The sequence below is a fragment of the Episyrphus balteatus genome, chromosome 4 (assembly GCF_945859705.1).
Source record: "Episyrphus balteatus chromosome 4, idEpiBalt1.1, whole genome shotgun sequence".
Classification (NCBI taxonomy): domain Eukaryota; kingdom Metazoa; phylum Arthropoda; class Insecta; order Diptera; family Syrphidae; genus Episyrphus; species Episyrphus balteatus.
Window position 1 is genome coordinate 17,753,921 of NC_079137.1, and position 25,582 is coordinate 17,779,502.

The window sequence follows — 25,582 nt, forward strand, 5'->3', positions numbered from 1 at the left end:
CATCCAATTTAGTCTTAACGATGTGACTACTAAACAGTTAGCATTCCGAAACTATCGCAAAACTAACTGGCAAAAATACAGGGAAACTCTGACAAGCTTACTTAAACCTGAACTTCTAAGTTATCCCTCAAATACAATCGATCTCGACAACAAAGTCAATGATCTCACTTCTGCCCTTAACCTATCAATGAATAACTCCTGCCCACTCATACAAGTAAGAGGAAAGCAGAAGCCACACTGGTGGAACTCAGGGCTAGAACCGCACAGAAAAGCTTGTAGAAAACTCTTCAATCTCGCCAAATCCACTAGAGATGTTTCAGACTGGGACCTATACAAAGAATCCCTGAAAGTCTACAAAAAACAGCTAAGAAAATGTAAAACATCTTCTTGGAGAAATTTCTGTGAAAAAATAGAAGACTCTTCAGAAGCCTCTAGATTAAGAAAAATTCTCTCAACAAACCCTTTAATGCCCAGTGCCTTGAAAACAAATAACGGGGCCTGGACCAACTCCTGTGAAGAATCACTCAATTTGCTACTAGATACTCATTTTCCAAGTAGCTCAAACATTATAAACAGAGTCGACCCATCAGGGCCAGACACAAATTCAAAAAACAATCTTGGTCTGATTACAAGAGAGAAGCTAAAGTGGGCCATCAACGCCTTCAAACCATACAAATCCGCTGGACCGGATGGTATAATACCAGCCGAACTTCAAATGGCATCAGATATTCTAATTCCCATCTTAGAGATAATTCTGAATGGATGTGTAAAATTGAAACACATCCCTGCCCTATGGAGAGAAGTTAAAGTTGTATTCATACCCAAAGCAGGCAAATTCTCTCATGTCAATCCGAAAGACCTCCGACCTATCAGCCTATCATCATTCCTTCTTAAAACCTTAGAACGAATGATTGATATCCACTTGCGTAATGTCATAGATCCCAATCTTATATCTACAGCACAACACGCTTATTGTAAATAGACCGAGAGCCGACAGCATATTTTGGCAGTTTTGATATAACCGAAATTCGAGTGTGCACATATCTAGATATGCACCACAGTATGTCAACGGAACAAGTCTGGCAGTGATCTTTTTCAGCTTTCTCTTGCCAGACGCATCCAAAGTGCAGCAAAAAATCAATTTTTGGCGTTTTGGTATAACCGAATAAATGATACACCAAAAAATCATAAAAAATCCCCTGATTTCGAATCTGTGGGTACCGCAAGTTTCTTTTTCAGCTTTCCCCCCGCCAGACCGCTTTAAAGCATTTTTAAGTGCATTTTTCTAATAAAAAACCCAATTACTTATTTTCTGTTAGGTATAACCGTATGATGGTAACAAATTAATATTCTATGTCTATTCCAGGTCTAGAAAATATAATTTTTAGCCAGCTATTTTTCAGCCTTCCCTCTGCCAGACGCATCCAAAGTGCAGTCAAAAATCAACTTTTGGCGTTTTGCTAGGTATTACCCCAATAAATGATACACCAAAAAATCATAAAAAATCCCCTGATTTCAAAAATGTGGGTACCGCAAGTTTCTTTTTCAGCTTTCCCCCCGCCAGACCGCTTTAAAGCATTTTTAAGTGCATTTTTCTAATAAAAAACCCAATTACTTATTTTCTGTTAGGTATAACCGTATGATGGTAACAAATTAATATTCTATGTCTATTCCAGGTCTAGAAAATATAATTTTTAGCCAGCTATTTTTCAGCCTTCCCTCTGCCAGACGCATCCAAAGTGCAGTCAAAAATCAACTTTTGGCGTTTTGCTAGGTATTACCCCAATAAATGATACACCAAAAAATCATAAAAAATCCCCTGATTTCAAAAATGTGGGTACCGCAAGTTTCTTTTTCAGCTTTCCCCCCGCCAGACCGCTTTAAAGCATTTTTAAGTGCATTTTTCTAATAAAAAACCCAATTACTTATTTTCTGTTAGGTATAACCGTATGATGGTAACAAATTAATATTCTATGTCTATTCCAGGTCTAGAAAATATAATTTTTAGCCAGCTATTTTTCAGCCTTCCCTCTGCCAGACGCATCCAAAGTGCAGTCAAAAATCAACTTTTGGCGTTTTGCTAGGTATTACCCCAATAAATGATACACCAAAAAATCATAAAAAATCCCCTGATTTCAAAAATGTGGGTACCGCAAGTTTCTTTTTCAGCTTTCCCCCCGCCAGACCGCTTTAAAGCATTTTTAAGTGCATTTTTCTAATAAAAAACCTAATTACTTATTTTCTGTTAGGTATAACCGTATGATGGTAACAAATTAATATTCTATGTCTATTCCAGGTCTAGAAAATATAAGTTTGAGCCAGCTGTTTTTCAAAAAATTTATATTTGCGAGATTTTCGTAAGGAAAGTATTTGATGGCATTTTTCTAATGTGAGTTCGGTAAACAAAATAATCGGTTTTTGATTTTTTATTTCAATATTACTACACGGTAAAGAACATTTAATATTCATGGTAAGTATTTTCAAAACACAACTCAAACACACTAGCTATATCTTATAACTTTTTTTTTCACAAGCGCTTTTTCTAATGAAACATACGCTATTTCAAAACAAAATGGAATAATATAATTGACAGGCCCATTAATTGCTTAAAGGACTGCTAATTTTTGACAAAAAAAGATAATCGCAAGTGAAAAATAAGCGATTCTTAATATATTTAGAAAAAAATGCGCTTTTGCATAATTTGCGCATTTAAACCAGCAATGGAGATATTATATTAATATTTGATCATCTTATGGTTGCTGTTAACAAAAAAAAGTTATTTGGTTTTTTTAGAAAGAAAAACCAAAAACTAAGTGTTTTTTGAATGAGAAAATATGTTTGAGATACCTTTGAGGGCGTCTGGCAGAGGGAAGGCTGAAAAGAAACTGGCTTAAACTTTCATTTTCTAAACCAGGAATAGACATAGAATGTTAATTTGTTACCATCATACGGTTATACCTAACAGAAAAGAAGTAATTGGGGTTTTTATTAGAAAAATGCACTTAAAAATGCTTTAAAGCGGTCTGGCGGGGGGAAAGCTGAAAAAAAACTTGTGGTACCCACATTTTTGAAATCAGGGGATTTTTTATGATTTTTTGGTGTATCATTTTTTGGGGTAATACCTAGAAAAACACCAAAAGTTGATTTTTGACTGCACTTTGGATGCGTCTGGCAGAGGGAAGGCTGAAAAATAGCTGGCTAAAAATTATATTTTCTAGACCTGGAATAGACATAGAATATTAATTTGTTACCATCATACGGTTATACCTAACAGAAAATAAGTAATTGGGTTTTTTATTAGAAAAATGCACTTAAAAATGCTTTAAAGCGGTCTGGCGGGGGGAAAGCTGAAAAAGAAACTTGCGGTACCCACAGATTCGAAATCAGGGGATTTTTTATGATTTTTTGGTGTATCATTTATTCGGTTATACCAAAACGCCAAAAATTGATTTTTTGCTGCACTTTGGATGCGTCTGGCAAGAGAAAGCTGAAAAAGATCACTGCCAGACTTGTTCCGTTGACATACTGTGGTGCATATCTAGATATGTGCACACTCGAATTTCGGTTATATCAAAACTGCCAAAATGTGCTGCCGGCTCTTAGACTAAAAGGGAAATCGGTTGAAACAGCACTACATACTGTAGTGCGCACTATTGAATATTCCCTCCATCATAAAGAGTTCACCTTAGTTGCATTTCTTGATATTGAAGGCGCGTTCAACAACGTCAGCAACATAGCAATCACAAATGCACTGAAGAACCTTAAAGTAGATAGCTCACTGAGCGAGCTAATAGACCTTATGCTGAAAAGCGGAATTATTAACTCAACTCTAGGAGATTTCTCAGCAAGAAGATCTGTTAGTAGAGGTACACCACAAGGAGGGGTACTCTCCCCACTCCTGTGGAACTTAGTGGTTAATGAACTACTAGTCGGTCTAGAAGTAGATGGATTCAAAGTGATTGCATACGCTGACGACGTCGCCATTGCCATATCAGGAAAACATCTCCATACTATAATAATCCAGTCAAATAAGGGTTTAACCTCGGAATTAATGTTAGTAGAAATTTTTTTTGCTCAATATCTTCCTTTTGCCATTCTATAACATATCTCAAAAGTCTAGAAAAATCCCATGTCCGCTTGTCGCGATTTCATGGTCAAATCGTGAAATGGAGATTTTCAAAATTAGCAAAAATAGGCTACGGTATTATATACACATATGATACATGATTTTAAGGTATTTTTTAATGCTGATTCCAAAAAATCTAAAATCAAGACAATTTGACGTCTCTGGAAAAAGTAAAACCTGTTTTTCATCTGTCAACTCATATTATTATAACAGTTGCAAACTTACTGCCGAAAAACCCTTAAAAGTTATGGTAGATGAACCAAATTTTGCATGAAGATTTTAGAATCCATCATTATTAAAAATCAAAACAATCCATTACAAAAAATATATATACCTACGAAATAATGGTATTTTTTGATCGAGGGGCAAATTTTAGGATATGCACTGAAGAAGATTCTTGTTCATCTTAGGAATAAGTGCTAATAGGCTAATTTTTTCATTTTAATCTTTGTTTGGATATTCTTTAACTACCCTCAAAAATTTAAAAAAATCTCATGTCCGCAAGTCCTAATTTTCTTGGTTTGAAAATAAGGTGCAGATTTAAAAAAATTGAAAAACTACACTTCAGATATTTGTGTCAGATCAACATGAATTAGGTGCATTACTTTTCAGGGATGGTCAGGTTGACTTGTTTGTGAGTTTTGTTGGAATAAGTGTTAAAAAATACCTTTAAATCATGTCGCTTATGTTGGTATACATATAAAAATTTAAACTTTTCTTATTAATTTTTTAAAATCTGCACCTTATTTTCAAACCTAGAAAATTAGGACTTGCGGACATGAGATTTTTTTAAATTTTTGAGGGTAGTTAAAGAATATCCAAACAAAGATTAAAATGAAAAAATTAGCCTATTAGCACTTATTCCTAAGATGAACAAGAATCTTCTTTAACGCATATCCTAAAATTTGCCCCTCGATCAAAAAATACCATTATTTCGTAGGTATATATATTTTTTGTAATGGATTGTTTTGATTTTTAATAATGATGGATTCTAAAATCTTCATGCAAAATTTGGTTCATCTACCATAACTTTTAAGGGTTTTTCGGCAGTAAGTTTGCAACTGTTATAATAATATGAGTTGACAGATGAAAAACAGGTATAACTTTTTCCAGAGACGTCAGATTGTCTTGATTTTAGATTTTTTGGAATCAGCATTAAAAAATACCTTGAAATCATGTATCATATGTGTATATAATACCATAGCCTATTTTTGCTAATATTGAAAATCTCCATTTCGCGATTTGACCTTGAAATCGCGACAAGCGGACATGAGATTTTTCTAGACTTTTGAGATATGTTATAGAATGGCAAAAGGAAGATATTGAGCAAAAAAAATTTCTACTAACATTCATTCCGAGATTTACCCCTTTTTTCTCCTTATTTTACTGTATTATAATAGAACTAATGCAAACTGCTCTAAATAAGCTACTAAAATGGGCAACAAACTGTGGATTGGGGGTAAATCCTCAAAAAACAGAACTTGTCCTCTTTACAAAGAAATATAAAATTCCACAACTAGACCCCCCCTCTATTAATGGTGTTCCACTTAATTTTGCCAGCGAAGCCAAATACCTGGGTCTTATTTTGGATAGCAAATTAAACTGGAAAACCAACATACAAGAAAGAATAAGAAAAGCCACAGTGGCACTCTTTTCTTGCAAAAAAGCTATAGGGAATAAATGGGGACTATCTCCTAAAATAACTCATTGGCTATACACTGCAGTCATCAGACCTATTCTCACTTACGGGGTAGCAGTTTGGTGGACTGCTCTGGAAAAAGTAACATATCGAGACAAGTTAAGCAAAGTCCAACGTTCAGCCTGCATGTGCATCAGCGGAGCTCTCCGTTCGACACCTTCCGCCGCTCTTGATATATTACTCAATCTTCCACCCATAGATATATTCAGCAAGCAGGTGGCCGCGAGCACTGCTATTCGACTCCAAGCCATCTCTCAATGGACCAATAACTCTATTGGCCACACAAATATTCTGAATTCATTCGGATCAATCCACAGTCACTCCGACTACACCACCCCACAATTGGTTTTCGGCAATAATTATGAAGTCACCATCCCAAATAGATCAGAATGGGACAATGCCGAGTTTCTAAGAGATGATTCAATTCATTTCTATACAGATGGTTCTAAAACCAATGACGGAGTGGGTGGCGGGGTTTACTCCGATAAACTTAATGTTAGTCTCTCCTTCCGTCTCCCTAATCACTGCAGCGTGTTCCAAGCGGAAATAATGGCGATTAAAGAAGTACTGACTTGGCTCAAAGAAAACGTGATATCTACATCGGATATCCGCATCTTCTCTGATAGCCAGGCCGCCCTTAAATCGTTAGCTTCGGTTTCCACAAACTCCGTTACTGCCCGCGACTGTCGATCATCTCTCATGGAGATGTCAGAACAGTTTAACATTCACCTTTTCTGGGTGCCGGGTCACAGAGATATTCTGGGAAACTGTGAAGCAGACGAACTCGCCAGAAATGGAACTCTAATACCAATTTTACCCAATAAGGCAAATATTGGTATACCAATCGCAACGTGCAAACTCATGCTGAAGCAAGAAGCTATAGAGGCAACAAACATACGATGGTCAAACATTATAACTTGCCAAACGACCAAGCAGATCTGGCCTAGGCTAGATCCAAAACGTTCAAAAAATTTGTTGTCTCTAAGCAGATTGCATATCAGCTCTGTAATAGGTGTCTTAACAGGACACTGTCTCATAGGTAGACACGCCATAAGACTTGGCGTAATCTCTAACGACTTCTGTAGAAGTTGCCTTGATGAGGAAGAAGAAGAAACAATCCAACATCTTCTCTGCTCATGTCCTGCCCTTTCCAGTAGACGTAAAAAATACCTGGAAAAATATTTCTTAGAAGATACCAGTGAGCTAATCAATACTGACATCTTCAACCTTCACCGCTTTATTAAAAGCTCCAACTGGTTTAATTAGTGAGGAATTTCCTCACAAAATCATGGTATCACAACGGACCAATAAATGGTCTAAGTGTGTCAGTTGTTTTCCTGACAGCCATTTCTACCTAACCTAACCTAAACAAAGGAGAACGTTTCTAATTATTTTGCCACCACTGTATATCAAGTTATGCATTCGTACAAAAAAAAAAAGTTGAGATAACATTTTTCCATGACATTACGATGGTAGACAATGCCAAAAAAGTGGGTCCCGGAAGTCCGTCTGTCTGTCTGTCAGTCTGTCTGTCTGTCTGTATAAGGAGCTACAGCCTAAACGGATGGACCGATTAATGTCAAACTTGGTATGTAGCGTTATTTGGCGACTCTCCAGAGGGGTTTTTGGAATTAATTTTTTTGGACCAAAAATAACGGTACTTGTCATATACCGATTTTAGTAAAATTGAAATATCTCGAAAACGGCTCTAACGATTTTGTTTAAAAAATTCAAATGTTAGTTTTAAGCTAAGGTCTATCTTTCAATGAAAAAATTTTTTTTTGAGAATCATTATTAACGGTACCTGCCATAGAACCGTTTTTTTTCAAATCCGATTATCTCCGAAACTGCTTATTCGATTTCAACGAAACTTTTTGTGAAGAAGCATTTATATAATTTAAATATAAGCCAAAAATAAGATTTTGAAAAAAAATAATTTTTGGATTTTTAAAAAAATTTTGAAAATTTTTTTCCAAAAAATTATTTATAAAAAATTAGTTTTTTAAAAAACGGCTCTAACGATTTTGAAAATTTTTTTTCTAAAAATGCATCTTAATATATCAATCAAAACTGCATACTTGTTTTGGAGGGCAATTTAATTTCAGATTTAATTTTATTTTTTTTTTAAACGAATTTTATTTTTTTTTCCAAATTTCTATATAAAAAGTCTTAAAAATTTAAGCAACTTTAACTCTAAGAGCAAGTTTGTGCGACCCAGTCGTGCATTTTATTTTTTTATTTATTTAATACTTTATTTTTATTTTGTAATTGCTTGTAACAAGCGACCCGCTCTTATCTCGTGTTTTTCTAAAAAAAACTCTAATTTAAGTGCCGATATGATAAGCCACTGCAAGTGCATTTTTGTATGCGAAGCTTTCTCTTGCAAGGAATTTACAGATCCACCAAGGGTAAATGACAAGTGCCAATAATTTTTGAAAAAAAAAAATTATTAGCAGGATATGGGTGGTTGGAAAATTTAGGATAAATGGTATATGAATAGGGAAAAATAAAATCGCTAAAACATCACAAAAATAGTGTTTTGGAATTTCAAAATTAGATATCTCAAAAACTTTGCACATTACAGCCATTCTAATGCTAGTTTTAAATTAAGAAGGGCAAATGCCACTAGAAAAATATAATTTAATTCCTATGGAGAAATAATTTCCGCCAATATTATCTATTGTCATTTACGGAAAAATAGATCTTAAAAATGTTTTTTTTTTCAATTTATCTCAATACTTTATAAAACAAAAGTATAGTTTGCTACATAATCTTAAATAAAAGGCTTTAATATAAATAACTGCATTCCAAACTTTTCAATGATCAAAAATTTTTTCGGTAACTTTTTTATTGAAAAATACGTATGCCATTTTTTCAAATTAAATTCGTCAAAAACCTAAAAATTAATTTTTTGCTCAAAAAATATTTAAAATAGATAAAAAACATAACAAAGTTTTTAACTAAGTTTTGTTAAAATCCAACTATTTTTGTAAAAGATAAAAATAAAGAACCAAAAATATTTTGGCATTTTTCTCAATATTTTTGAAGTTATATAAAAAATCGTTTGAATAAAAGTTTTAGACATTTTTATTGTCTACAACTTTTTAATTTAATTTTTTTTAAAAGGATGTCTACTTTTGACAAAAATCGTAAAAAACACGATTTTTGACACCAACACCACTTTCCCCCAATTTGTTTGTGGGAAATTTATGTTTTCCCTTTCATTCACCATTTATCCTAAATTTTCCAAACACTCTTATGCTACTAATAATTTTTTCAACTTTTGCCCTCTGAAAACCGGATTGACACTGGTCTAAAAACTGAATAAGTGCATCTCAACTATGCTTTTCAGAATGGGTGTCAAATTGTAGGTTTCTTCCATTCTTACAGACAAATTACACGCACCCATGAGTGGTTGAGAGTTATAAATCACTAGGCCTTTGCTCTTCATAGGCTTATTCATCAACTAACTAACTGATTATGTTAAAGGTTTCACAAATATATTTGACTAGATATTTTCAGCTTTACAAATCTTAAATCTTATCATGTATTCTTTTTAACTTATTTCAGCCTCTGACTTCCTGCTTGAAGGTACCGGTGAAGTATTTAAAAGTGAATCATTTATTCTCGGTAAATGCTTTCTAGGAAAAATCTGTTATACAAAAATGTAGGTCATGGTGTCACAGCTGGCACGGTATTATTTTAGTGGGTTTGTATGGAACCTTATTTTATACGTTATATAAATTGTTTTTTAAAGAGATAACCTGCTGAAATATTCACGAAACATTAGCTACAACGAACGAACGACTTTAGGTGCAACCCATTGGACTCGTTATTGATTAATTTTGATTAGAAACAAGTCGAAGTTTTTTCAATAGGAAAGAACCTGCTTCTAGAAATTACACTAAAAAATTCGCGATTCAATAAAAGAACAAACTTCAAAGGACAGATCCCATGTTTGCTTGCTATGGAAAAGAAATGCTTCTTTTTCGAAATGTCTTAGCACCTGTATTCAAAAACATCGATAAATGCTATTCTATCGATTATAGCCATCTGAAGTACCATTTTACTTATTCAATTTTTATTTGAATCACCCTCTAATAAAATAAATATAATGAATAAATTTGAATTTGTCACAATGAATATTCAAATATGCGTATATCAAATAGCACTCATTATTCAAGCAGCAGGGCAAGTAGAAGGCGCCTCCTTACTTATTGTCAACCATATACATAAATTTATAATGGAAATACAAGTGGCGCATCTTAAACTAATTTATTCGTCGCATTTACTATTAAAACAAAAATGCATTCCGGACGTTCTTTATAATAGTACCTACACAATGTACATTTTTACATTCAACAAAAATAACAACAACAACAATTTGCCACCGAAGCAGCAACTGCAGCCTACTAAACTAATTGCGCATGCAAATGAACTTGCCACACATATTTGCAATCTTTCTCTGCTTGCTTTGTATCTTAACTTTTTTTTCCAAGAAATAAGACTACACACTTGCAAAATTTGCATAGCAGTCCATGTATTTTCACAATAAATTAGGAACATAAAATATTTGCTAATTGAACGCAATTCCTGGTCTGTCCTTTGTAAAATGAAACTAAAACCCATGTACATGCTTCTTCCATTTTCTAGAGATTGACCTGTGACTGTGGCCAATCAAGCAAATCAAATGCTGTCCTGCTTTCAATTATCCGGGAGACGATAAATGTATTTACATAAATATCTAAACGCTTATGCTTAGTTTAATTTGTTGTACTTACAAAATAAAAACTTCAAAAAGGAAAAATTTGACTCACCTGCACCATGTAATGAAATTGGAAACATTATCTCGGGAAAAGAATGTTCCACTTTTTGCTGCTGGTAGATAATGTACGTTGCCCATAGCCAAAATTGGGCCAGCCGATCCGGAAGTCATTGAGCGCGTCATTGATTTGTTGCGAGCTTGTCGTCTGGCTAGATAGTCTTCGGCAGCTTGACGGACATTGTTGGCGTGCTGAAAAAAAAGAGGAAATATTTCATTACACTCATTGAAGTAATTTTGCGTTGAGATATTTAATGAATGTTTATGAAATAACATTTCGATGTCGCATGTGTGCTTCTTCGAAATAATGGTCAAAAATGATCTGGCCCAACCTTCGAGATGAGATGATAAATAGTTGAAGATGATAAAAGATGTAAACATTTTGTCCATTGAAGAAACAAAATATCGAAACACCTAAAACGGGGATGGGTTTTTTTGATATTGAGATAAAAACTCACAAATGTTTTTCTATATACAGAACGGAAAAGGATTTAAAAAGGTATTGCGGAAAAGTTGAAAAGCGGAATCCGTTTGAGATTTCATAAATTGGTGGTTCAGGGTATGTTTTGGAATATTTTCAATACCCAAAAATGTAAGATCTTCACAAACTTCTTGAGACAGCAAACAAAGAGTCTTTGATTATTATTGGTGGAGACATACAACTTCCAGGACATTGCCATGGAGGTTTTGGATAAGCATTTAAGAACCCTTCATAAAATCTCCGATGAAAGTGATACTTTGAAGGCGATCGTCCAGCAACAACGTTCTTGGCTAGTAAATTTTTTTATCGAGGAAGTGAACGATATTAAAAATACAACTGCTTTGGACAGGTAGCATCAAATGGTTTAATCTGAAAAAAGAGGCGAAGCTTTTGATTTGAATATGTAGAAGGATCTGCATAACAACACACTGGTTTCAAAAAGGATTACCACCAATCTTATTTAGGAAATGGAAGTTATAGTGTTAACGTCAGAAAAGAACTTTCTGATCAAGCCTTTATCTACTCTGGTGTTCCCCATAATAACATCAAAATTTGTTCAGAAAATGGGGTAATTAAAAAAGTCATTTATTAAATTTAGACAAAATGTGTTTAAACGCAAAAAGAACTTTATACCTAACTAAAGACTATATGTTGGACTCTTCTCCACTGCATACATAAATTCATAATCACGGATCATCTAGATATTTTCAACTTCTTTCTTATTTTAAAATATCTTTGATTAAAATCTCAAATTCGATCGATCACGGATCATCTAGATATTTTCAACTTCTTTCTTATTTTAAAATATCTTTGATTAAAATCTCAAATTCGATCGATTTACACGCCTACATAATTCGAGTAAGATACACAAAACTTTTTTTTATATAGGTATTAAAGTTCAAAGGCAAATAGTATAGAATTTTTTTATGGTGAAACTATTTTTGGGACTCTGGAATTATTTTTTGGAATATATGTTTTCTTTTTAAGCAAGTTCAACAAACTTGAGGTATCGAAAGTGACAATTTCTTTGACATTGTAAGTGGGGGAGAAGGATTTATTTGGTTGTGCTTTAAAAAGCGATATCATTTTTCTTTTTGATTAAGGAGAAAGTTGTTTTTCTTTTCAGACAAATGGCGCCAATGCAACAATTTTGTTCACACTTAGGAATTTTTCAAACTCAAAAAAATATTTGGAAGTTGTCAACGCCTTTCTGTTATGCCTTTGAAATATTTTTACATATTTTTTTAAAATTATTAATAGGATAGGATCCCATGTCATATTTTTTCGAAAAAAAATAAGGTTGGTTGATAAAATATTGAATTGGGACTGAGCCTTTAATTAAGTTGAAACTCTTGCTTTCTTCTGTTACAGCTCGCATACTCGCATTTGTAGATGATCCGAAAAGACATCGAATTGATGAAAATAGGTACTCGTAGACATATTTATTACATAGAAGTAAAAGTTTTTCTGTTTTGGTGTATTGTACTTTGTACATGTAAAACAACAACGATGTTTCTGCTGCTGCGTAAGCAAGAGTTGCAGAATTGAAATTCTTACATTTAAGTCTTTTATGCGAAAATGTTAACTTTGGTCTTTCCATAAATAGTCTGAAGAAAAAATTTTAAAATATTTTTATGATCCAAGATCCATCACCGCTTGTAAAAAAAAATTACCACATTGACTAATTCGGGACTCTTTCACTAATAAATTAATTCGCATTAAAATTTAACACGACATACAAAAATTGCTCAAGCATTTAGGTTACCTCTTCTTTTCCACATGGTTGCGTGCTAAAAAATCTAAACCAAAAATAGGTATGATTGATGGAGCGTTCAGTGAATTTTGCAGCTCCCCCATCTAAAAGTGGGCTAATAGACCGTCGGGCGGGAATTGAGAATTAAAAATGCACATTTTGGCGCCACAATTGCCTAACGTGCAATAACACGGCAACGATGTCTGCGAAAGATCAAAACAACAACCTAGTAATGTCACTTTTCTTTTTTATGTTGACATTTAATCGGTCCCAATTGCTGCAAGCTGCAATAAACATTTTTTTTTTCTTTTTAGTATATTTTATATTCATACATTTTAATTGTACCTATACACACTAAGAAAATAAACAAAGAATTATGTTAATGAAAATCGTGACTCAGTTATGAGAGTGACATGGCGCGGCACGGCGGCAACTGCAGAATGCATGTATCAAAGTCGTCTGACATTTCATGTCATAATCTTCAACTAAAGCACAATCACCCACAAACTGCATGCCAATTCGCTTTGCCATCACCATACAAGGAGATATTTTTGCATTCACTTCCATTCTGGAGGTGAATAATGATTGGCGATGTCTCCGCCAATGGTACATAATGGCCAATTACCTACACTTCATTAAGAGAGAACTCTGCGTCTGCATTGATCAAATATGTTTTTCTTTGTTTATTTAGATCAAAGTTGAGCTTTGAGGTATAGCTACTTGTACAATATACAAAATCAAGAGAAATGTCAATTAATGTCAATTGCAATTGACTTGAGTATTTTGTTGTATTTTGAGTTCACTTTGTATGACAGGTGTGTACTTAAGACTAAAGCAAATTAATGAATTATTTATGACCGAATTGCAGTTAGTCTCCATTGTGTATTTAATTCTTCACTTTGACAGTTGAAGTGTAATAAATTTTGGTACTTTGACAGCCAATCAACGACTGTTTTTTCGTTTAATGTGTCAGGGTTGTTTGCACGTTTCATTTTCATTACATCATTAAACGTATCGAAATGTAGTTAGCACCTTTGATCAAAATTCCTCAAAAAGAAGGATTTATTATGAAAATGAGAGCAATGACTCCACGAACAAAAATTATAAGTTTTTAATTTTTTATTTTCAACGCCCCCTCATGTTGACAAATTTAATATTATTAGCTTTTTTATAAGACTCAAAATCTTTTGAGAACAATTTACCTACTTCTTTTTTTGCACGTAATTGTAATGAAAACGAAAAATTTATTTTTAAAACTGCCCACGGCCGGCATTAGAGCTTGAAGTTGGTTGTACCGCAGTTTTATTAAAAACCATATTTTCTATTTCACTTCTCGCAAAGTTTCAAACCAAAAGAAAATATCGGAAACGGAAGACTTGGGATTCTGAAAACTATGAAAAGAGCGATTGAGAAGGTAAAATACAAATGTTTTGAACTTTTTAAAAGCAAAAACTACGTTCACAAGTGTACTTAAAAAAAAATAGAACCTGTTTGAAAATACATTTAAACCGAAAAAAACTGGTTTATTGTAATGAACATTAACCAATTTATTGTAATTTATGCAATTATTGGACATTGTTAATGGAATAGCGGCACTTGATTCGAAAGGCCAAATTACACTTCAAAACAATTTTTTCAATGTAAATTCAAAAAATGAATTGATTCAGTGTTTTTCCAAGTATAAAGACAAATTACAAAAATCATACTTGGCTGAGTGAACGTGCAATAATGGCTGGTACAAATAAAAATGTTTCTGAAATCAATGCAACAATTTCAGAGGCGGCGGAAGGGGTGTGCGGAGTGTGCCCCCGCACACGGCCCCGCGCTTAGAGGGGCCCCGTGGGCGTTAAATGAAAATGTTTCAGAAATAATAAAATCCGAAAAACCATGTCTCTTCTTTTTATTCAAAACAATCAAATAATTGAAATTGGCTTGTTTGCACTCGATTTCCATAATTGCATTGAGATGAGTCGAAGCATACATTGGCCACTTTTTGCAAAAGTAGGAAAGAAAAAATAAATTAAACAATTCAAGATTATTGTTTGTTTTTTTTTTCTCAAGTGAAGCAGATAATTAGTTTGCCAAGCAACTTGGATTATCTAAAATTTTGCTTTTAAAATTCCCAATTAAATTTAAAACTCAATGAAATGAATATATTTTTTGTTACAAAATCTCAGTGATAAAAACAGTTTTTTTTTTTTCTTTTTTCTATTTTTCAATTTTGTATAGGTATTTAAAATTGTATGAAATAATTTTTTGTAAAGGTTAAGAATGGGTAAACTTTATTTCCCTTAAAAAAAATTCTTTGCTCGCTTACGCTCGCAATTTATATAAACTAATTTTTCACACTTTCTACCAATTTAAACACTCTGTTACTTAGGACTTAAGAACATTTCTGTTTTCCGCCGCCAATTTAATGATTTAAAAGGACCATTTTATTCAGTGGAATTTTCGAATTTTCGCTGTTCAAAATTCCGTATTCTAACACATTTTGCGGATTCATTGATGTTTCAAAAAACGGACGGATTTACAAATCAACCAAACTTTAAAAACTCGTTTTAAATCAAAAATTTTGTTCAAACAAACATGCCAATAATTTATGTATTTATCAGTTATTTCGTAAAATAATTAAATGATTGATAAGTATCTAACAGAGGAAAGCAAACATCAACAAAAACAATTTCAATTTTTTATATATCTTCCTGTATTTAGCAGAGAGAGCCCCTTGGTTTTTTCCGGTCTCTTCTTCTTCAACTCAAAAGCAAAATTGAATCACCAATTAAAAGAAGCCATAAGTCCTCAATATTCCTTAAATTACATTATGATGTAAATCTTGTCTCTATACAAAAGAAAGAAAAAAAACTATATTACAGGTTGTTTGAAAAGTGTAAATTTTCAAATTTTAAGACTAACGTGAGACTAGCCTAACCACATTCTTAGAACCATCAAATAAAGAAGTTGTGCAGTTATTTGCATTTTGCCAACAATAAGATGAGATGGATTTATTCCCTTTTTCCAATTGGTAATTCAATTGATATTTTTATATTCTAAAAAAGAAACCGAGAAACTGACGAAAGCAAGAATTTATACATTAAAATAAATGGCTATATTATGTTATACCAATTTTAGAAAAGTACAATTTACTCAAAAATGACTTAAACAACTTTATGAAAAAAAAGCAATCAAGTTTTAGTTTTTATTAGTTTCTATATTTTGATGAAGAAAGTTTGATTTTTATTTTTTATTTGAATAGTCAAATTTTAGAAAATTTTGCATTTAATTTGTCTGAAATTTGGAATGTAGATAAATTTCATATCAATTTTACTTAAAATAGTTTTTTTCAGAAAAATGTTTATAGCGATTACAAACGATTTTGATTTTTTCTAAAAACGCGCCCTAATAAAAGAAATCAAATTGCTGAAATTCATTCTAGATGTTGTTATTTTGTTTGGTTTGAAGAACGAATTAATTTTTGAAGTTATACTTCTTATGGGAGGGTGGGTATGAAAATTTACTTTTTGACAAGAATGTCAAAGGGATTATGACGCGATCACCCTGGGTAGCAGGGCTGTCGTTTCACCTTTAGAGTAGGCAGTACTTTAGTATTTAAAAATGCAGTACGCCGCAGTACGGCAAACATAAATGTTACATGTTTCATGTGGCAAGTCGTATGTGGCAAGTTGCATGTGGCAAGTTGCATGTGGCAAGTTGTATGTGGCAAGTTGCGTGTGGCAAGTTGCATGTGGCAAGTTGCGTGTGGCAAGTTGCATGTGGCAAGTTACATGTGGCAAGTTGCATGTGGCAAGTTGCATGTGGTAATTTCCATGTGGCAAGTTGCCAGGGTTGCAAAAAGCTCACATTTCAGCTCAGCTCACAGCTCAGCTCAAATTTGAGCTAGGTACCATAGCTTAGCTCATATGAGCTGAGTTGAAAGTGAGCTGAGCTGAAAGTGAGCGCCCCAACTTCCAACGCCTATATCTCGGAATTTTGAAAAAAATGAAAAAAAATTTTTTGATGCCAAAAGGTAGCGGGGACTCTAACCTACATTTGGGTACAACTCTCATCCCTGTAGGTCCACGCGTTCTCAAACCGGGAGAACTTAAAAGTAAAAAAAAAAATAGGCACGATTCTGAAAAAATAGGCATGATGTGGCGGTTTAACATGGAAGGCGATTTTTTAAAAATCTGATGCAGGTGGCCATGGCACAGAGGAATAAGTAGATGACTTCAGAGCCAGATATCGTGGGTTCGAGCCCAACGGTCGGCTCAGAAGTTTTTTCTAAATCGCCAGCTTAACTGAAGCCACCTGTGCGATAATATGAGACAATTTTCAACTATGTCTCCTCCTCTGTGCTACGTAGTTCTATGTTATATGTTCTTTCTTTGTGTCTATCTGTCCTTCTCTTTGTCATTGTCTGGTGTTGTCTCAGCCAAATGGCCTCAGTTGCCGCGCTGATAAGTGTCAGTAGTTCGTACATTCATGTACGAAGTACTATGTATATAATAATAATAATAATAATAATAATAAAAATCTGACAATGTGCAAAGCGTAGGCCCATGACACAAGCTATCATTTGGCATCACTCCCAAAAATTACTCTCAAGCGGTTTAGCTTCCAGGAGCGTTTAAAGATTCGGGGATTTTTCGAAAAAAAAATTTACCCCAACTTTCAAAACTGATTTTCTCGGAATTTAAAAAAAAGTCGAAAAAAGGGATTATACCACTATCGGGTAGCTGAGAATATAAGCTTTCATATGGCACCACTCCCCTGTCTCTAGATCAAAGCGTTCCAACGCCTATATCTCGGAATTTTGAAAAAAATGAAAAAAATTTGTTTGATGCCAAAAGGTAGCGGGGACTCTAACCTACATTTGGGTACAACTCTCATCCCTGTAGGTCCACGCGTTCTCAAACCGGGAGAGCTTAAAAGTAAAAAAAAAAATAGGCACGATTCTGAAAAAATAGGCATGATGTGGCGGTTTAACATGGAAGGCGATTTTTTAAAAATCTGACAATGTGCAAAGCGTAGGCCCATGACACAAGCTATTATTTGGCATCACTCCCAAAAATTACTCTCAAGCGGTTTAGCTTCCAGGAGCGTTTAAAGATTCGGGGATTTTTCGAAAAAAAAATTTACCCCAACTTTCAAAACTGATTTTCTCGGAATTTAAAAAAAAGTCGAAAAAAGGGATTATACCACTATCGGGTAGCTGAGAATATAAGCTTTCATATGGCACCACTCCCCTGTCTCTAGATCAAAGCGTTCCAACGCCTATATCTCGGAATTTTGAAAAAAATGAAAAAAATTTGTTTGATGCCAAAAGGTAGCGGGGACTCTAACCTACATTTGGGTACAACTCTCATCCCTGTAGGTCCACGCGTTCTCAAACCGGGAGAGCTTAAAAGTAAAAGAAAAAAATAGGCACGATTCTGAAAAAATAGGCATGATGTGGCGGTTTAACATGGAAGGCGATTTTTTAAAAATCTGACAATGTGCAAAGCGTAGGCCCATGACACAAGCTATCATTTGGCATCACTCCCAAAAATTACTCTCAAGCGGTTTAGCTTCCAGGAGCGTTTAAAGATTCGGGGATTTTTCGAAAAAAAAATTTACCCCAACTTCAAAACTGATTTTCTCGGAATTTTAAAAAAAAGTCGAAAAACCGGATTATACCACTATCGGGTAGCTGAGAATATAAGCTTTCATATGGCACCACTCCCCTGTCTCTAGATCAAAGCGTTCCAACGCCTATATCTCGGAATTTTGAAAAAAATGAAAAAAATTTGTTTGATGCCAAAAGGTAGCGGGGACTCTAACCTACATTTGGGTACAACTCTCATCCCTGTAGGTCCACGCGTTCTCAAACCGGGAGAACTTAAAAGTAAAAAAAAAAAATAGGCACGATTCTGAAAAAATAGGCATGATGTGGCGGTTTAACATGGAAGGCGATTTTTTAAAAATCTGAAAATGTGCAAAGCGTAGGCCCATGACACAAGCTATCATTTGGCATCACTCCCAAAAATTGCTCTCAAGCGGTTTAGCTTCCAGGAGCGTTTAAAGATTCGGGGATTTTTCGAAAAAAAAATTTACCCCAACTTTCAAAACCGATTTTCTCGGAATTTAAAAAAAAAGTCGAAAAACCGGATTGTACCGGAATTTTTTTTTTATGATAAAAAAAGAAATATTTTACTAAAAAAATAGAAATATATTTACTATCAAAAACACCAAGAGAAAAGATCACGAAAAATTATCTGTCTTATTTATAAAAATATCTATGTGTTAAAATAATTCCATTAATAACAAGAAACAAACAAATTAAGCTATGGTGTTTTATAAAAGTTTAAAATATCTTCATATTTCATTATACTTTCCAAATAAAAATCAATGTATCCTCTCACCCATCACAGCTCAGCTCAGCTCACTTTACCTTAGCTCACCCAACAGCTCAGCTCAGCTCACCGACAGCTCAGCTCACCCAACAGCTCAGCTCAACCATCAGCTCAGCTCACTTTCAGCTTAGCTCAAATGAGCTGAGCTATGGTACATAGCTCAAAAGTGAGCTAGCTCAAAATTTGAGCTGAGCTGCGAGCTGAGCTCAGCTCACTTTTGAGCTTTGTAGCAACCCTGCAAGTTGCATATTGCTACTACTAGTGCTGAAGCACACACAATCCTCATAAAATTACCATATAGCATATTTTATGCGCAATTTGTTTACTTTCGTTAAGCATATACCGTACGTTCTGAACCGCACAACATGAGTAAATTTCACAAATTAAATTGAAAACTACATGGACGCAAGGAGGATGAAAGAATTAATTTAGTGTTTACTTGATAAAAATGTAAAAAAACGAAGTGTGGATTAATTAATTTAATAATAGAAATTAAAAATATCAAATGAAATTCATTTATATATATACTGAATGAGAAGTATAACTTCAGTCGCGTGTACATGTGTACACACACTCTTTTTTTTTATATGTACGTTTTAGAACATTTAACAAAAAATCTTATTAATATAAAAAGTTTTAAAAATTAAAGCAATCTGAAACTTAAGAAAAAGTTCGTGAGATCGAGTCGTGCATTTTGTTTTTCATCTACAGCCCTGTTCCATTAGAAGTGGTAGTCTTCTAATAGTAGATGTTTTGGTTAATCTAGTACTATCATCTACTGTCTTGGAAATCGCTAGTAAACTACTAGTAGTACTTTGCCACCTCCCAAAGGAACAGGGCTTACGTTGAAATGAAACGTTTTGTCTTAAGTTTGTTATTAGAATTTTGAACTTGAACTTGGACGGAAGATTTGATACTTTTTTCAAAATGATAGTCCAAATTCATTTTCTCAGGGGCCCGAAAATTTACTCTAGCACACGCCTCATTTTGGTCTAGCGCCGCCTCTGAACAATTTTAAACTAAATAAATGCACAATGTTTTGCCTACAAATCGGTTGACCCTATTACAAATGAAAGCAATGTATCAAATTACTAAACGGAGTTTTTGAATTCATTGGATATACCAGGACTATAATGTATATGTTGCCATAATATTAGGCCCAAGCGAAAAAATACAATTTTTTGGTTCATGCTGCTGAATTTTTAAAGTTTTTGTCGAAATGTCTTTAATTTTTTTTATCCCATTTACCTGCGCTTATCATGTAGATACGGATTGCCTTAAAAAAAAGTCAAAGAATTCATATTTTTTGATACAAAATAACGTACATAAGGGGATAAGCTCCAAAAGACGTTTCCTATGGAATTCATGCCGGGAGAATTATCAGACCGGTCCAATACTTGAATTTGTATATCGAGGAATAACGTGACATTCTTAACTTTATGGCAAGGACCCAGTCTTGCATAGATATAGATGCTTCGAGCCTCGAGCCTATTCTGAAATCGTAGAATCAAAACGTTCCCAAGCTCCTTTTGTTTTGGACTGGAGCTATGGCGTTTTCCACAATATAAAGAGAACCTCATCCTTTCCCTGAAATAGCAGCACAGCCAATAATATTCAGAGGATGTTTTTTTAATTTGATTAACGTACTTGTCTGGTCTTATACGAAAAAAAAACTACTCCAAACCTTAGAAAATTACGTACTATCCAGACGATCAGAGCTTCTATGTTTATGCAAAATGCGATCCTTGCCATTAAAGTTAAGCATGTCACGTTATTCCTCGGTACAAAAAAATTAAGTATTGGACCGGTCACCTATTGTACTTTATTTTGTATCAAAAAGTATGAATTCTTTGACTTTTTTTAAGTCAATCCGTATCTACATGATAAGTGCAAGTAAATGGGACAGATAAAATTCAAGATATATCAACAAAAATTTTGAAAATTCAGCAACATGAATCAAAAAATTGTATTTTGTTCGCTTGGCCCTAATAATATGGCTGTACGGCCACCATCTAATAACATGGCTGCAATTTCCAGAGCCAATGCTATTTTTTTTTTCAGATCGTATTTCTATTTATGCTAAAAGTAATGATATCAAAAATGTTTTTTCCGTACCATCGGGTGCATGTAAGAAATACAAACCACAACTCTGATTGATGACACCTTGTATAATAGTGTCATACTTCGGGAATTGGTTTGCACAAATATTCTTAATTCAACGCAATTTTATTGCCTTCCGCGTAGTATTTCTTGATCAAGAATATCTTGCTCTTCACGATTTGGAGCAACAACTTGATTATACATTTTTTCATTTGTGTAATCCAAATGTGGATTTAATGTCACACGGAGCATTCGGTGTATCTAATCCTAATCACGGAAATTATGCTAAAGTTCGAGTGGATTTGAAGGATTAGATGTGATTATATTTACTGAGAACAATATGATGTGGCGAAGACAAAACAGATGCACAAGGAAGCGTTGAGTCCCAATGAGTGTCTGCTTCAAGCTAATTCAAACGTTGACAGGCATCACAGACTACATATAAACAATAATAATTATTTTGAAAGCCTGTCTTAATATATTTTTTTACAAATAAAGCTTAGTTAAACTTTTTAAAAAGCAAGAGTGTTTTTTCACTCGTGAAAATTGACAGCTATGTGAAAGTGGGAGAAAAGGTATTATTTTTTTTGATACAAACCATCTACATATTAATACCTTTCAAACAAACAAAAAATTACCAAAATCGGACCAGCCAAACGCGAGTTTATCGGCCACACACACTTAACGAACTCATTTTTATATGTAAGATTGAAAACCCCGATACTGACAGTTAAGTTAACTTTAAGTTAGCTTTCCCACCATTCCACCTTCTTTTGAGAAAATACCTAGGTGACCCATGTTACCCCCGGTTTTATTAGGAAAAATATGATTGGCGGTCCATATTCACCGCTCAGGACATGGCCACATCGTCGCGTCGTCGCGTCGTCGCGTCGCCGCGTCGCTTGAAATTGTCGTTTAGCCTCTCAGGACGTGGCCGCCTTAATCCAACTTTGAATTACGATGTCTCGGAAATAAGTAATATGCATAAACAAATCGATTGAATATATATATTTTTTTTTCAAATGAATTTCGAATGGGCTTGGGCACCATAAACATTGGTGAATTTTATCTTGCATCCGATTACTCATCGTGAAAACGTCACTTTTATGTTCTAGTTACTGATTTAATGCAGAAGCTCATAAACTTTGATGTGTGATGTTTTAAAGTTATTATTACTATTTTTTTTTTTTTTTTCAAAGATAAAAATAGATTTATGAGATGTTTATTAATGACAATGAAGTGAGAAGACCATTGTTGTTTGATATGTCTTCAATGTAAAATGGTAAATGAGACATTTTATATGTTTTATTGTGTCAGTGATTTATGAAGATGACAATTTTATGGACATTTTCTAGGTGCATTTTTAAAAGTATCAGATTACGGAACGGAACTGCGTCAAATGTAATGCATTTTATGTTTCACCTTGGAACAATGTCACAAACGTCACTTTGACTTTGATGTTCGGTAACCGTGGAAAGATTTCTACTCTTCTCATTTTTCAAGGCATCCTATACGGTACACACCATAAAAGACCTTAAAGCATTATGAGAAGGTTGAATTATTAAAAGAAGAACTTTTAGGTAACTGAAAACTCAAAACTTAAATTAATTTCCAAATCATATAACAAAGTCATAAAGCGAAACCGTTGAATAACTAAATGCTTGGCATTGTCATTGTGCCCGTCTTTAGTTCCATGAAGCCCATAAATAGGTGAAATTATTAAAAGAAAAAACATTATACAAAAAAAACAATACTTTTGTTAGGTGTTGCAAAGAATTTGCATAAAACAATCGATTCACAAAGTGGAACTGCTGTGGAACTATATTGAAACGTCACGTTGGAAAGCAGGGACGGATTCAGTTTAAAAAAATCACTTTGAAAAATGCCGAATGTTTAAAGGAAAAGTTATCTTTTGAACCGAAAGTGTCTATCGTGACAAATTTCCATTTTTAACGACAATCAATAGAATTCTTGGATTTTCTTAAAGAAAAAAAAACGTTATTCTACCTCTAATATCATATTACTTCATATTAATAAGTTAAACCTTCATCAGGTCTTTTTACTGGCACCGTAAAACATTCTAGTACTTATGTTAGGAAATTATTAAGTAATTAACTATCCGGGTGCTGCTCGTGATCATGTCCAACTACTCACCTGTAAGTGTAAAGATTAGATTACATTAATTTAGCAACAAATAAACAAACCATTGGCCACATTTTTACTCCGTCGAACGAGAATATGCGCCAACAGAAGGAACTGCAATCGTGTTAGAAAATTTATGGCAAAACACTCAGTCTCACGACAGACTTAACTAAGAGACTAAAATTGTGTTGAGTTAATTTATATTTGTCTCCGTGCTTGTACTAATGTAAAAATTCCTCTTCGCGTTATCTTACATAAGTTAAGCAGCTTTAACAGCTATAAGGAAGGTGTGACACTTTGTTGGCCAACCAATTTATTTCGCAGTGCTTGTCATGTTAATTCTAATTTTATACGCATACAAGAAACAAGATAGTTTAAGCCTTGACTGATTTGAGAGAGAACTTAAAAGTGAATCCATTTTTCATTTCAACTAATTTAATAGGTAGCTAAACTAGAAGAATTAAGGAGTAAATCTAGGTTTATATAATTTATTATAATGACTAGCAAAAGGTTATAATTTTTATTGTAATTGTAACAATGCTGTTCTCTGTCAGTGATAACCAAATAAAATTCACAATCACAAATTTGTAGTTGTACTTTTTTAAGTTGGTGGAACAGAATTTGTTAATTATTTTATAAGTTTTGTGAAAAGTAGATAATTTTACATTATCAGATATAATACAGTCATGGGCAAAAACATTAGGCACCCCATAGTCCACGGTACAGTACAGATGGATGTTACTTTTTTTTTTGTTGTTTGTTATTATCAAGGGGCACGGTAGTGCCCAGCCAAGTTCTCTAGCAACTTTGGCACTACACCCTTATTTACAGGAAACAACTCAGGCCATTTTCGACCCCCCTCTAACTTCCACACCAAAAATGCTAGAAATTTCAAACTCGCTACATTTATTGAGCTTGTCAAAACCAAACTCCTCACAAAATTTCAGCCTTTTACGATGAGTAGTTTCTGAGATATAGGGCTTCAAAAATCGCAAAAACCGTAACTGACTGACTAACTGACTCACTCACTGACAGATCATCAAAATTATGGAGAACTTCGAGTGTGTGAAGTTAGCCCCCTTTTTTTGAAATTGTTATTTTTGAAAGTTGTTCCAGGTTGTTCCCGATTTGTTCCGGATTGTTCCAAATTTTTTTTGAAAAATTTTCAAAAATGGAGGTTTTAGAGCCAAAAAACCGTTTTTGACCTAGCCCCCCTTTTTTCGAAAATTGAAATTTTGAAAGTTGTTCCGGGTTTAAAAAGTTGTTCCGAACATTGTTCCAAATTTTTGGACCTCTAAGTTCAATATTTCGAAAGTTAGGGGCCAAAACCAAAAAATTCTAGCCCCCCTTTTTTCGATTTTTTTAGGTTTTTATATTTTTTTTAGCTTTAAAAAAGTTTTCTTAACATCGTTCCAAGAAATTGAGGTCCTAAAGTTTGTATTTTTAAAGATATCGCTTTGGAAACTTTTTTTCAAAAAACTAAAAAAACAACTTTTCAAATTATTATTTTCCAAATTTTTCTTCTGAAATCGAATATTTAACCATACATACATATTTGGAGTGAGTTTCAGTGTTCTACAGTAAGAGTATCAACTCGAAAATGCACTTTCAAAATAAATCGTGATGTTTTCACATTTTCAAAAATTTCCATAGGCCCCCCTTTTTCGAAAAATAAAATTCCAAAAGTTGTTCCAAGTTGAACATTAATATTTCTTAAGCCAAACCAAAAATCGTTAAGAAAAACAAACAACTAGCCATTTAACCTAAAAAAGACGATTTTAGTAAACTCTTGCCCCAATTTTGCTCCCCTTTTGAAAATTTTAAGATCCAAAAATTAAAACAAATTAGTCTTCTGATTTTCTTTAACGTGTTAAAATATAATATGTTTCAAAGATATATCAACCCCCCAAAATAATAAAAAACCCCCCACCACCCCCCAAATTCGAAAACCGAAAATCCAAAAACACACACACATGTATTATTATGAAAACCAAAATGTTCCCAAATTTTATCAAAAAATAATGAAAAATATAGATTTTAGAGCAAAAAAACTATTTTTACGATATTAGA

The 25,582-nt window shown here is 33.7% G+C and overlaps 1 protein-coding gene across 3 annotated transcripts in view; it reads right to left on the reverse strand.

Moving 5' to 3' along the window:
• LOC129920280 (GAS2-like protein pickled eggs) overlaps positions 1-25,582 on the reverse strand; it is a 202,542-nt gene that overhangs the window by 61,087 nt on the left and 115,873 nt on the right. For all 3 annotated transcript variants that reach the window (XM_056001599.1, XM_056001600.1, XM_056001601.1), the window contains exon 3: positions 10,643-10,839. In XM_056001599.1, coding sequence (XP_055857574.1) covers positions 10,643-10,839 — 197 coding nt within the window. The remainder of the gene's footprint in view (positions 1-10,642; positions 10,840-25,582) is intronic.